Consider the following 13,381-nt stretch of genomic DNA (forward strand, 5'->3'; position numbering starts at 1 on the left):
ACTATGGCCATGTTATCAAAATTTATATAAGTAGAACTACAAGTTCACACATAAGTAAAATATATAGCAATCGAGTTTCTAGTACATCAGTGTCTTCATCCGGCAATAGTATCCGATTAATAAACTTTGGTATGATATAATCTTCATATTAAGTAAAAGTGAGTCTAGAAAGGAATATCAGCTTCTGTTCTCCAGGCAATATTTTTTCAGGACTTGTAGGTTGGAAATGTTGAACTTAACGTTTTAAAGTAGAATTACTTAAAAAAATCAACACTTCTGCACACACTTTGTGTCCACTAAATGAATAAATTGAAGATGAATTTGTCAGAGTTTTTCTGTTCTTCTGTTCTTAATTATAGGGTAGAAAATTACCTTCATTGGCATGAAGGTGTTTCAAATCATTATTGATGATCAATCCATACCCCTTCGTCATGGTCATTGCGTGCATAACTTATATCCGTACTATCTTCTATAGATGTGGTTTGTAGGCCAATCGAGAAAGGGGGTTCTCGTCAAATTGATTATACTCTTCCTCATCTTCGACATTATCAACTCCAATAATACGTCGCTTACCTTGAAGAACAATTGACCACCTCACATCAGCCGGGTCTCGAATATAAAAAACTTGTTTGACCTGTGTTGCAAGTATAAATGGATCGTCCTCATGACCAAACCGATTGAAGTCAACCAAAGTGAAACCTGATTTATCCACTCGAACACCATGATGGATATCAAACCATTTACATTTAAATAGTGCAACTTTGAAATCTTTGTAATCAATCTCCCAGATTTCCTCAATCACCCCATAATAAGACTTCTTTACATCTCGTGATGCAATGGAATTGCCTCTTTCAAATTCTGTTGAAAAAGCTTCTACAGATATTCCACTATTTTGCACGGTGCTCTTATTATCTTGATGTTGTGTGTAGAAACTGTACCCATTTACATCATATCCTTGGAAAGAACTCAGTGGCATGTTTGGGCCATAGGCTAACCACTCGATCTTTAAACCATTTCACAAAAGATCGATTATGTTCATTTGTAACCCACTTGGCACCCTTAGAGGGATTCTTTCGTCCAATCTCCAGTATGTGCTCTTGTAAGTAAGGATTAACTTCTGTCATGTGTTGTAGAACAAATAGATGGGCTCTATCAAGCATTTCAGCACCGGAAGTGATCATTTTATGTCCTACTGTACCCTGACCGTCAAGTCTACCTTCATGACGAGATCTCAGAATTCCAATTGGATCGGTAGATGCTAGATAGTCCGTGCAAAATTCAATAGTCTCTTCAACCGAATACCCTCCAACTATGTTTGCTTCAGGATGACGCCGATTTCTCACATATGCTTTTAAAATGCATAGAAACCTCTCGAAAGGATACATTTGACGCACATACAAAGGACCACAAATTTTTATCTCTCTCACAAGATGAGTCACTAAATGCACCATAATGCCGAAGAATGAATGTAGGAAATACATTTCAAATTCACAAAGCGTGACTATAATATCAGCTTGCAATTTATCCAAAGTCAAGGGATCGATGACCTTGCTACATATAGCATTAAAGAAGAAGCACAATTTTGTGATAACCACTCTCACGTGCCTCGGTAATATGCCTCGAATTGCAACCGGTAGAAGATGTTACATTAGCACGTGACAATCATGTGACTTCAAACCTAGAAGCTTCAAGTCTTTCATTGATACGAGGTTTTTTGGATTTGAGGAATATCCAGATGGAACTTTGATACTTGATAAACACTCACAAAAGCTTATTTTCTCTTTCCTAGACAAAGTGTAACAAGCGGGAGGTAGATACGCATGTTTACCAGATTGTTATGGTGCTAACTCAGCTCGTACACCCAGCTCTTGCAAGTCTAGCCTAGCTTTCATCCCATCCTTCGTCTTACCAGGTATATTCAATATTGTCCCAATAATGCTTTCACAAACATTTTTTTCAATATGCATAAAGTCAAGGCAATGTCTCTCTTACAAGTGTTCCCAATATGGTAGATCCCAAAATACAGATCTTTTCTTCCAAATACTATTCGGAGTTGGCTTTTTATACAGCTTCCCAAGAACAACATCAATATCTTTAACTCGTTCAAAGACCTCCTTCTCGGTTAAAGGAAAACGAGCCACTCGAGTCTCGATAGTCCCATCAAAATCGTTTTTCCTCTTACGATAAGGGTGAGTAAGTGGAAGAAACGTGGGATGACCCATATATACATTTTTTTTGCAGTTCTTCAGATGAAGATCAATCGTAGCATCTTCATAAATTGGACATGCTTTAGCTCCTTTAATCGTGTAAACTGAGAGGTTACCATAGCCGGGAAAGTCACTTATAGTGCAGAAGATCATGGCACGCAAATTGAAATATGTCTGACTATATGCATCATACATCTTCTCACCTTGATCCCACAATAACTTTAAATCATCAATAAGTGGCTGAAGATAAACATCTATATTATTTCCAGCTTCTTTAGGACCAGGGATTAACAATGTCAACATGATGTACTTACGCTTCATGCATAGCCAAGGAGGCAAGTTATATATCGTTAGAAGAACCGGCCAAGTGCTATGTGTAGAGCTTAGAGTGCGATACAGATTCATGCCATCTACACAAAGCCCTAGTCGTAGATTTCTAACTTATCCTCCAAATTCTGGGAATTTCCCATCAATGGTTCTCCATTGCGGAGAGTCAGCCAGGTGTCGGAGCATTCCATCTGATTTTCTCCCTTCGACGTGCCACCTTACAAGCTTTGCATCATTGGAATTTGCAAAGAGACGTCTGAATCATTCCACTATGGGTAAGTAGCGCAACACCTTGACAGGAGGCCTCTTGTCATTAATAGAAGAATTATTTCCATCCCGCTTATATCGGGAGGCTCCACACTTTGGACATGTGTGTAAATGTTCATGCTTCTTGCGAAAGAGCACACAATCATTTGGACAAGCATGTATCTTCTTTACATTCATACCCATTGGACACAATATCTTCTTCGCCTCATATGTGGAAGTGGGAAGCTCATTTTTTGCAGGAAGCATTTCTGCTAAAAGTTTGAGCATTTCAGTGAAACTCTTGTCACTCCAACCATTTTTTACTTTGAGTTTACACAACTTCAAGGTTGTTGATAACCTAGTAAATTGAACATTGCACCCATGTTAGAGAGGTTTTTTAGAATCATCAACCAAGTTCTCCAGAACTTCTAGTTGGTGCACTAGGATTTCTTCAACATCTTGGATCATCACTTCAACCCTATCATTTTCAGCATCATCTTCTTCATTACGAGGCCTACTGTCTCCATAACTTTCATAAATTTTGCTAGAAGTCTCAGTCTTGCTAGTGTGTATTCCCTCCCCATGCCAAATCCACTTAGTATAATCTTCCATGAAACCACGGAGAAATAAATGCTCACGAACAGTGTCAATATTAGGATATTTTTTTAGATTATAACAATCATGATATAGACATGTGATCCTGTCTTCTTTTCCATGTTCGATCTGTTTCTTCTTTAGATTTTCTACCGCACATGCAATGAACTCATTAACACCATTAACATAGGCATGCGAGACCCGTGGTATTTTATACATCCACGTGAGACGATCCATGTTCTCTTTCTATCAAAAATGAATGGAAGAAGTTCAGATTATATTAAATTAATTTTGTAGCAGATTTTATATTAACATTTTATGCAGGGATTTAGGGGGAGCTGTTAATTGTCCTAAATAGGTTATAATCATAAAAAATTGGGAGATTGATACTCCTTTCATTTTAATGAGCACAAACAGTAAGAACAACAAGCTATTTGCTTCATATTTCTATATAAAATTGCATACTGGTTTTTGTTATGTTAACAATTACAGGACAAAGTAGCGTGCTGATTGCAATGTTTCAGATTCATTTTAGCGTGCTGATTGTACCTGACCGATGCAGCCTAGAAAGAAAACTAATATGCAGAACTTAACAGAAATCACCCATTTACAAGCATATATAATAAACCTATCTAGTTTCAGAAGAGAAAACAAAGCGCTCCTGCAAACCATACCTGAACAAGGATATACCAGCCAGTTAAAATTTCCAAAGCCTTGAGAGATGAATTATTGGGACCTACAAGATGTTGTCTTCTTTTAATAAAGTGCTCCTGCAAACCATGACAGAGTTTGAGAACGAGTTTGCAGAATTTTAAAGCTGTCATTCACAAAGAGCTACACATTCTTACAAGTTTAATATCAAACTTTATGAACCAATGACAATGTAGCACTCTCTAAATAAAAATTTACAGTAAAGCTCTCTAAAAAGGCAAGCTTCGAAATTAAAAACCCAGATCAAAAAGTACAAAACTAACAGTCAAAAGCATACACTCCGTAGAAGTATAGTTTTGGAAAGTCAAAAGTAAAACAAGTCATTTGCTAGCATTTGAGGTTGCATACCTTGAACAACAAAGTTTAGCTCCTTGAACAGTAGAACAAGGTTTAATTTCTTATTTGCGTAAAGACAGCTATTAGATTACTTTCCAACGATATACTGTACTAGGTTTTGTCTATGATTAACACTGTCAGAAAATCTACATAGCAATTCAGAAAGAGTGTGCAGGTTAATTACAAAGTGTAATACTTTATACTGCTAGTTATTATGTCAAATTAAATTGCATAAAAGAAGTCACATATCTTTACTTGGAAGCATAATCATATTAATCTGATTCAGTTTTTGTTCACAACCCATGATAATGTTTATCTTACACTGTTCAGAGGTTTATTTGTCGGTTAATCAGTGAAGCTTATCATTAATAACTGGATTCCTTGGATAAGATAAATTTCTGAAAATTTTGTCAAAACTTCCTAATTTCTCAGTACTGATTTTCAGGTATCTACTTGTTCTGATAGCAATGTACAACGTGCTGGATCTAGTTGGTAGATATGTTCCTCTGATAGAATTTATCAAGTTGGAATCTCGAAAAGGCCTCAGGATTGCGATATTATCCCGTTTCTTGCTTATACCTGTATTTTATTTCACTGCGAAATATGGTGATCAGGGGTAGATGATATTACTTGTTTCTTTCTTGGGATTAACCAACGGTTACCTAACTGTGTGTGTCATGACTATAGCTCCTAAAGGATACAAGGTAAGTCAACCAGACAATTGCTTGAAGTGTAACGAACTTGAGTTTTTTAATTTTACGTATTAGTAACAAAGTGTTCATTTTCAGGGTCCGGAGCAAAATGCATTGTGAAATCTTCTTATTCTATTCCTTCTGGGTGGTATATTTGCAGGTGCTGCTCTGGACTGGTTATGGTTAATTGGCAGCACGACTCAATTTTAAAGAGATAATCGCAAACAAGCTAGAATGACGAATGTGATGAAACCAATATGGACAAATTATTGTTCACAAAGCTATAAACAGCTATTGTATATCAGCAACCTAGTGTTTATTTTAACTGTTCTCATTTCCTTTGTAAATTAGCAGTTAGAGATTTAGATCGGGAAAGTAAGTGACAAATAAAGATGCTAAAATGTTTTACGTTTCCAAATTGCATAGTAGAAGTTTCTCAACTTTTTTCTTGATGAGTATGTTTGACCTGATCATGATGTAATCTATAAATTAGAGAAAACTCTTACATTCGACCTGTAAAACGAAATGACACAGAGGAAATAGTGAAGCAGCAGCAGCAGAAGCCGTTAGACTCAGCAACTACAATGAATTTCAAGTGTTCAAACATTAATTGAAGGATGAGCACAAACATTTACATTACATTATTGAGAACAAACAAACAAAGCAGGTAATTAACGGTTGCGCACAGAGCTCGATTTTCACATTCTACACAAGTAAACTGAATTTCTATAATATCAAGTAAATTCTTTATGTTTCAATTACAATGAAGTCAACGAACACATCTTCGGAAAAAACACGAAATGATCAGAGTCACTTTGTAAATACAACTTATCTGAATCTAAAATCAACTGATACAATCAATCAATCAAATTATAATAAATTGAAACTCAAGAATATTAACATAAAGTAAATGATGTATGCTGGATAAATTCAATCGAAACAAAGCAGATTCTAAAATTTACAGATTCAAATACACGTGTGTGTATATATATGTATGTATGTATATAGCAAACATGAACTGTGAAAGCAAGTTGGTGGATTACCTTTGTGAAGATGCTTAAGCAGCACTCTCTTCGATTGTTTAAGCAGTAGCGGCCAAAACCCCACAATCGAAACCCAATCGATTCCCCTTTCTCAAAGCCAACAATCGAACCCTAGAAATCGAAGAAAAATTTTAGTAGCAGGAGATGAAAATTTGAGTCACACGTATGTTAACCCGCGTTTGTTTTTAATCTTTTTTTAAAATTATTTCTTCTTACGTCGGTCAAAAAGAAAACCGACACTGTATATTATCTTAATAGCGTCGGCTAAAAAAAAGACCGACACAATAGCAACACCAACATCGTCGGTCGTTTGACCAACCTACACAGAAGACCAAACTAGCGACGACATTCAACTTGACCGACGTTATTCTAACTCTATAGTGTCAGTTAATTGAAACGACCGACGCCTTTAGCTTTGAAAAATAGAAAAATGCGTCGGTTCTCTATTTAACCGACGCATTAGGTAGTAAAGAGTGTCGATTCTCTATTCAACCGACACTATAGGTGCGACTCCTAAAGTGTCTTCTGTACTAGTGGTGGTACCCATGATGAGCAAATGATCAATATAGACTCCTACGATTAAAGAATCATTCCCATCCTTATATGTAAAAACTACATGTTCATAAGGACACTTGAGAAATCCTAAATAAAGCAAACACTTGTTTAACTGAGAGTACCATGCTCGAGGGGCTTGACATAAATTATATAACGCCTTTAAGAGTTTACCCCTTAGGTTGAGATATGTAGACCTCTTGATATACCCCTTTGGTTTATCGATGATATCTTGATATACTCCAAGTCAGAAGAGGAACATATGAAACATTTGATGATTGCTTCGGAAACCTTGAGGAAAGAAAAGTTATACGCGAAATTGCCAAATATGAAATTTAGTTAAAGGAAGTTCAGTTTATTGGGCATATAATTAGTTATGAAAGCATTACAGTGGATCCCGTAAAGATTGAGGTTGTGATGAACTGGGAAAGAACTAAGACTCCAATGGAACTAAAAAGTTTTCTAGGATTGGCTGGTTATTATCTATGATTTGTGCAAGATTTCCCTAAAATAGTTGTTCCATTGACTAAGTTGAAAAGGAAAAATGAGAAGTATATTTGGACGGATAAGTGTGAAGAAAGTTTTCAGGATTTAGGGAAATATTTAGTTTCTGCACCTGTATTGGTTCCACCCGATAAAAAATGTGAGTTTGTAATCTATAGTGATGCATCTCATAAAGGATTGGGTTGCGCTTTGATGCAACATGGAAAAGTAATAGCTTATGCTTCTCGTCAATTGAAGCATCATGAACAGAAATATCCTATGCCTGATTTGGAATTAGAAGCAATTATGTTTGCCCTTAAGATTTGGAGACACTATCTGTATGAAGAGAAGTGTGATATTTATACGGATCATAAGAGTTTAAAGTATATCTTTACTCCGAAAGGGTTGAATATGAGACAAAGGCGATGGTTGAAACTAATCAAAGACTACGATTGTACCATAAAGTACCATCCGGGGAAGGCGAATATTGTGGCAGATGCGTTAAGTCGTAAGGAAAGATTGAATATGATAATTTCATCAACGGAACTGGTAAAAGAATTTGAGAAATTGAAACCAGAAATACGAGTCCCTGAGTTAGAGTTAGCAAAAGGAAGTGATCAATACAAAGACGTTTCAGCCTGAGATTCTAGAAAAGATTCTGGAAAAGATTCGACGTTGTCAGGACAAGATAATGGATCACGAAAAGGATAAACTGTCTGGTGGTGAAGAGATTAAGGCTAAAAAAGATGATACAAATGATAAAGGTGTATCTAGGTTTATAGATTGAGTATATGTTCTAATAAATTCTCAGAAAGAATAATAGTTCCTTTTTTATTTTTTTACTAATAAAATTTATAGACTTATAATTGTGAGTATTTGTTCCAATAAATTAGACCAGGTAATTTGATTTTTATTTCATTACTAAAAACACTTATAGACTTTCAATTATGAGTATATATATTTCAAAAAATTATCGGAGTGAGTAATAGTTTCTTTTTTGCTTTTTTACTAATTAAGCTTATAGCCCTTATAATTGTGGGTTTATGTTCTAATAAATTCTTTAGTAAAAGTCTAACTTAGGACCTAGAATTTAGGAACATGGGACAATACAGGATAAGTTCTTAACCACACTTATCCAATCGTGAGATCAGACCTAATAATTTTATTAATTTAAAAAGAATATTAGAAAGATACTAATTGATTGATCGATAAATTAATAATTACATTAATCTTTCTTATTAAGAAAAAATATTTTTATAATATAAATGTAAAAAAATGATTTAAGTATTAGAGAGGACTCGTAAATTAATTCCATAAATACACAATAAATTTCTAACTAATATATATATATATATTTATATATATATATATATATATATTTAAAAAATCTAACAAAACATCCAATCTAATGATGAGGTGTAATCTTTGGTAAAACGTCTCTCAACCATTTATCAATCAACCACCAGTATATTATTTATAATTATATATAATTTTGATCTCATGACCTTCCTTATTTTTGTTCACTGAGTTAGTGCCTCTATCCACATAACATCGGTAAGGATATAGACTTTTTTGGGGCTTATAGACTTGAAACAATATACATTGAACCAACTAATGATGGATAAATGAAACAAATGAAATCATACATTATGTTTAATTGACATGTATTGAAAAGTAAAGATCATATCATTAGAATGGAAAAAAACTTTACAATATTCCCACTGTTGGGCTGGTTTTAATATAAACATGCTTAGTCTTTTATTTGACTGATTAGTAATAAACCAATGTTATTCGTTAACGTTGGAGAGTTTGATTTAGTCAAGGAAGTTGTTTAGGAAGTTAGTGGAGATAAAACAGGAGATGTGAACATGTTTTGTAGGAGTATGTGGTTTTTTCTCTTATATGTATTTTAAAGTAGTAGTTTTTAAAAGTAATAAGATTAGTGAATTTTTCATATCAGTAATCTATACAATTCCGTATTTACTTTCAGTTTTATATCCATCATCTGGTATCAGAGCTTTTACGTATCCTGGGTAAACTTTTTAATGGAGTCCAACAGAAGCAAGGAGGGAAGTTATGGTTTAAGCTATCCAATGCTTACAAAGGCGAACTACACGGCCTGGGCAGTTAAAATAAAGGTGATAATACAGGCCTATGGCGTTTGGGAGGCTATCGAACCTAAAGATCCTAAGGCTGTTGTTGAAGAGAAGATGGACAAGCGAGCATTGGCAATTATTTATCAGGGAATCCCTGATGACACCTTGTTAGCGCTGGCAGAAAAAAAAATCATCCAAGGAGGCATGGACTACACTAAAAACACTGAGCCAAGGTGCTGACAAGGTGAAACAAGCTAAGTCAAAGACACTAAAAGCTGAATTTGAGGCGTTAAAAATGAAAGACACGAAACACATTGATGATTTCTGTATAAGACTCAACGGTTTGGTCGCAAATATCAGATCGTTGAGAGAGGTAGTTGGTGAAACATATGTTGTTAAGAAGTTGTTGAGGGCCGTACAAACGAGGTTTCATCAAATTACTTCAGCAATTGAGCAGTTTGGGAACCTCGACACTATGTCCGCAGAAGAGGTCATAGGCTCACTGAAAGCTCACGAAGAACGTGTGCATGGAGGGTCAGAAATACGTGAAGGACAACAACTTTTGATGACAGAGGAGGAATGGAAAAGAAGGGAGAACAAAGACGGAAAACTTCACCTAACACGAGAGGAATGGTTAAAATAGAGTGGGAAGAATGTGTCTCCTGGTGGTAGGGACTATCGTTTGAAAGATAGTCGAATTGTTAGAGATAGGAGCCAAGTCAACTGTTTCAATTGTGAAGGATACAGTCATTTTGCGATCGAATGTTGAAAACCAAAGAAATTCAGACCACGGAAGGGAGAGGTGAACCTGACCTAGTTAAATGATGATGATCCTGCGTTACTTATGGTTATGTGTGAAACAAATGTAGATGAAATTATTTTCCTGACAGAGAATGAGCATTCAAAAACCAAGTAAGAAGTAGAGGCGAACACATGGTACCTCGATAATGGAGCGAGTAACCACATGAGAGGATATCGAGAGAAGTTTGAGGTTTTGGACAGAACAGTGAAAGGAGAAGTGAAATTCGGAGATGGGTCTGTAGTCAAAATCGAGGGCAAAGTATCTATCAAAATTATATGCAAAAATGGAGAAGTCAGGGAGTTACATGGAGTTTACTACATCCCCATGTTAAGGAGAAACATTATCAGCTTAGGAAAACTATCTGAGGAAGGGAATCGAGTCTTTCTGAATGGTAAAAACCTATGGGTGTTTGATAATTGTGGGCAACTACTCATGCAAGTCAAAAGATCTGAATTCTGGCTTTACAAAATTCACATAACTGAAGCAAAACAACAATGTTTACTGACGCATCGTGAGGAAGAAACGTGGTTATGGAACCATAGACTCGGGCATGTAAATTTTAAAGCGATGCATTTGATGTCCAAGCACAATATGGCATATGGCCTACTTGCACTTGCCACGTTGAATGAAGATTGCAGTGGATGCATCATGTCCAAACAAACTCGTAAAATATGCCTTGGACTTGATACATGTTGATCTTTGTGGACCAATAACTCCATCTACACCTGCGGGTAATAGATATTTTATACTCTTGGTAGATGATTATACCTGCATGATGTGGGTATATATATTAAAAATAAATCTGATGTTCTTCACTATTTTAAAAACTTTAAGTTGATGTTTGAGAAAGGACCGAACAAAGTATACAGGAGTTGAGATCAGATAGTGGAGGGGAATTTTGCTCCAAAGATTTTAAATCTTTCTATAATGAACATGGAATATTGAGACAGTATATAACACCCTACACACCCCAACAAAATTTTATGGTAGAGCGCCGTAATCACACAGTTATGGCCATAGTTCGAAACATAGTGAAGGAGAGACAGGTACCTATGAAGTATTGGGGTGAGGCAGTGAGGCATGCTATGTATGTGCTGAATAAATTACCAACGCGTTCATTGTCTTCCATCACACCGTATGAGGCATGGTATAACAGAGCCTAGTGTAGAACATTTGAAGATTTTTGGATGCACAGCCTATATGAAGGTCCCATCCGTACCCATAACTAAACTCGATGATCGAAGCAAGTTGGTAGTGCATTTTTGCAGGGAACCAGGGAATAAGGTGTACAGGTTATTCGACCCAGACACCAATAATATCCATGTCAGTTGTGATGTAAAGTTTAATGAAGATCAAGCTTGGGCCTGGACTCCTCAAAACACCAGTGATCCATCTGTTCAAGGCCACTGTACGCTGGACATCAGTGACACAGAGTCTTCAGTCACTCCCGATGAAACACCCGAGTTACAATCTTCACACACTAGCTTCAGATCTACTATTGATCCTACAATCGACACTAGTGAGCTCCCATAAAAGTACAAGAGTTTGACTGATATTTATGATCACGCCATAGAGGTCGAACTGGCAGAAGAAGAACTGTTCCTAATGGGGTTGATGAGCCACTGTGCTTCAAACAAGAAGTGAAGGAGAAAGTTTGGAAGGTAGCAATGGACAAGGAAATCGAATCCATTGAAAAAAATCTAACATGGAAACTGACTACGTAACCAAAAGGACATTAAGCTATCGATTTGAAATGGGTTTTCAAACTAAAAATCGTTCAGCATGGTGAAATTACAAAGCATAAAGCTTGCCTTGTTGCCAAAGGTTATGCACAAAGGCAAGAAATTGATTATGAGGAGGAGTTTGCCCCTGTCACCCGTTTAGAAACTTTGCGGCTTATTCTTGCTTTGACAGCTAAAAACAACTGGGAGGTCCATCATCTCGATGTTAAATCTGCATTTTTAAATGGTACATTGAAAGAGGACGTCGATGTCTCACAACCAAAAGGGTATGTCAAAAGAGGGCAGGAACACATGGTCTATCATTTGTTTAAAGCTTTGTATGGTTTATGTCAGGCCCCCGGGCTTGGTACACATGTTTAAATCACTACTTGCTGCAACTGGGATTTGTTAAGTGCCCTTTCGAATACGCAGTTTATTCCAAATGCACAATTACTGAAGTTTTACTCCTTGCTGTGTATGTCGACGATCTTATCATCACAGGCACAAAACTGTCAACCATTGTCAAATTCAAGGGGAAGATGAGCAAAGAATTTTACATGTCTAACTTAGGCAAACTGACTTATTATCTCATTTTAGAAGTGAATCAGGGTCGTGGTTATATTGAAATTCGACAATCAGCTTATGCAAAAAAAGTTCTTGAATGAGCTGGTTTGGTACAATGCAATTCTTTGAAGTATCCCATAGAGTATGAGTTACAAACATACATGGACAGAGAAGGGACTCCAGTGAATTCAACGTATATCAAAAGTGTTGTAGGAGGGCTTCGTTATCTTGTGCATACATGGCCTGACATTGCCTATGTTGTTGGGATAGTATGTTGGTATATGGAAAGGCCTGCGGAGTAGCACATTAATGTCGTAAAACGCATTTGTCGATATGTGAAGTGGACATTGTGTTATGGTTTATTGTATAAACAAGGGCATGGTGATTACATGTTATCAGGATTCTCGGATAGTGACATGGCAGAGAGTATGGATGATCGGAAAAGCACCAGAGGGATGGCTTTTTATTTGGACGAAAACCTTATTACATGGGTATCTCAAAAGCAACGTTGTGTCGCTCTTTCTTCCTGTGAGGCCGAGCATATGGAAGCTATAGTTGCGGCATGTCAAGCTATATGGCTTCAACGTGTTCTTAGTTATATCATGGATGTTTAAACGAGTCCAATCACTATATATATCGAAAATAGATCGGTTGTTGATCTCGCCAAGAACCCAACTTTTCATTGTAGGCGCAAACATATTGATTTATGGTACCATTTTATAAGAGATTGTGTTGTGTAGGGTCTCATTATCATCAAGTATGTTAGCACAAATGAATAGCGAGCTGATATAATGATCAAGGCGTTGGCAACGACTAAATTTCAGAAGATGAGGAATTTGTTGGGTGTCATGAAGCTTGAAGATCGATTAGATGAACGGCGAGTATGTTGAGCTGGTTTTAATCTAAACATGCTTAGTCTTTTATTTATCTGATTGGTAATAAACCAATGTTATTTTTTAATGTTGGAGAGTTTGATTTAGTCTAAGAAGGCTCTTATGTTTAGGAAG

The 13,381-nt window shown here is 36.3% G+C and overlaps 2 protein-coding genes across 2 annotated transcripts; one reads left to right on the plus strand and one right to left on the minus strand.

The window, feature by feature from the left end:
- Positions 1–469: 469 nt before the first annotated feature.
- On the minus strand, positions 470–2,510 carry LOC141714028 (uncharacterized). The gene is made up of 3 exons (XM_074517576.1): positions 1,993–2,510; positions 1,047–1,551; positions 470–1,003 (listed from the first exon to the last, which is right to left on the minus strand). The coding sequence occupies exons 1-3, from the start codon at positions 2,508–2,510 to the stop codon at positions 470–472; spliced, it is 1,557 nt and encodes a 518-aa protein (XP_074373677.1).
- Positions 2,511–12,535: 10,025 nt separating this feature from the next.
- On the plus strand, positions 12,536–12,988 carry LOC141714029 (secreted RxLR effector protein 161-like). Its single transcript, XM_074517577.1, has 2 exons — positions 12,536–12,643; positions 12,716–12,988. The coding sequence occupies exons 1-2, from the start codon at positions 12,536–12,538 to the stop codon at positions 12,986–12,988; spliced, it is 381 nt and encodes a 126-aa protein (XP_074373678.1).
- Positions 12,989–13,381: the final 393 nt, after the last annotated feature.

Source organism: Apium graveolens, chromosome 3 (genome assembly GCF_009905375.1).
Source record: "Apium graveolens cultivar Ventura chromosome 3, ASM990537v1, whole genome shotgun sequence".
NCBI classification, from domain to species: Eukaryota; Viridiplantae; Streptophyta; class Magnoliopsida; order Apiales; family Apiaceae; genus Apium; species Apium graveolens.

What these genes read in the sequence shown, in the direction of transcription:
- LOC141714029 (XM_074517577.1), top strand. Translation starts at nt 12,536, where the DNA reads ATGGACAGAGAAGGGACTCCAGTGAATTCAACGTATATCAAAAGTGTT. An exon ending in TTGCCTATGTTGTTGGGATA is followed by an intron (nt 12,644 to 12,715) that starts GTATGTTGGTAT and finishes CGATATGTGAAG; the next exon opens with TGGACATTGTGTTATGGTTT.
- LOC141714028 (XM_074517576.1), bottom strand. Translation starts at nt 2,510, where the DNA reads ATGTTGACATTGTTAATCCCTGGTCCTAAAGAAGCTGGAAATAATATA. An exon ending in CTACCATATTGGGAACACTT is followed by an intron (nt 1,552 to 1,992) that starts GTAAGAGAGACA and finishes TGCTATATGTAG; the next exon opens with CAAGGTCATCGATCCCTTGA. An exon ending in CCTCTAAGGGTGCCAAGTGG is followed by an intron (nt 1,004 to 1,046) that starts GTTACAAATGAA and finishes AATGGTTTAAAG; the next exon opens with ATCGAGTGGTTAGCCTATGG.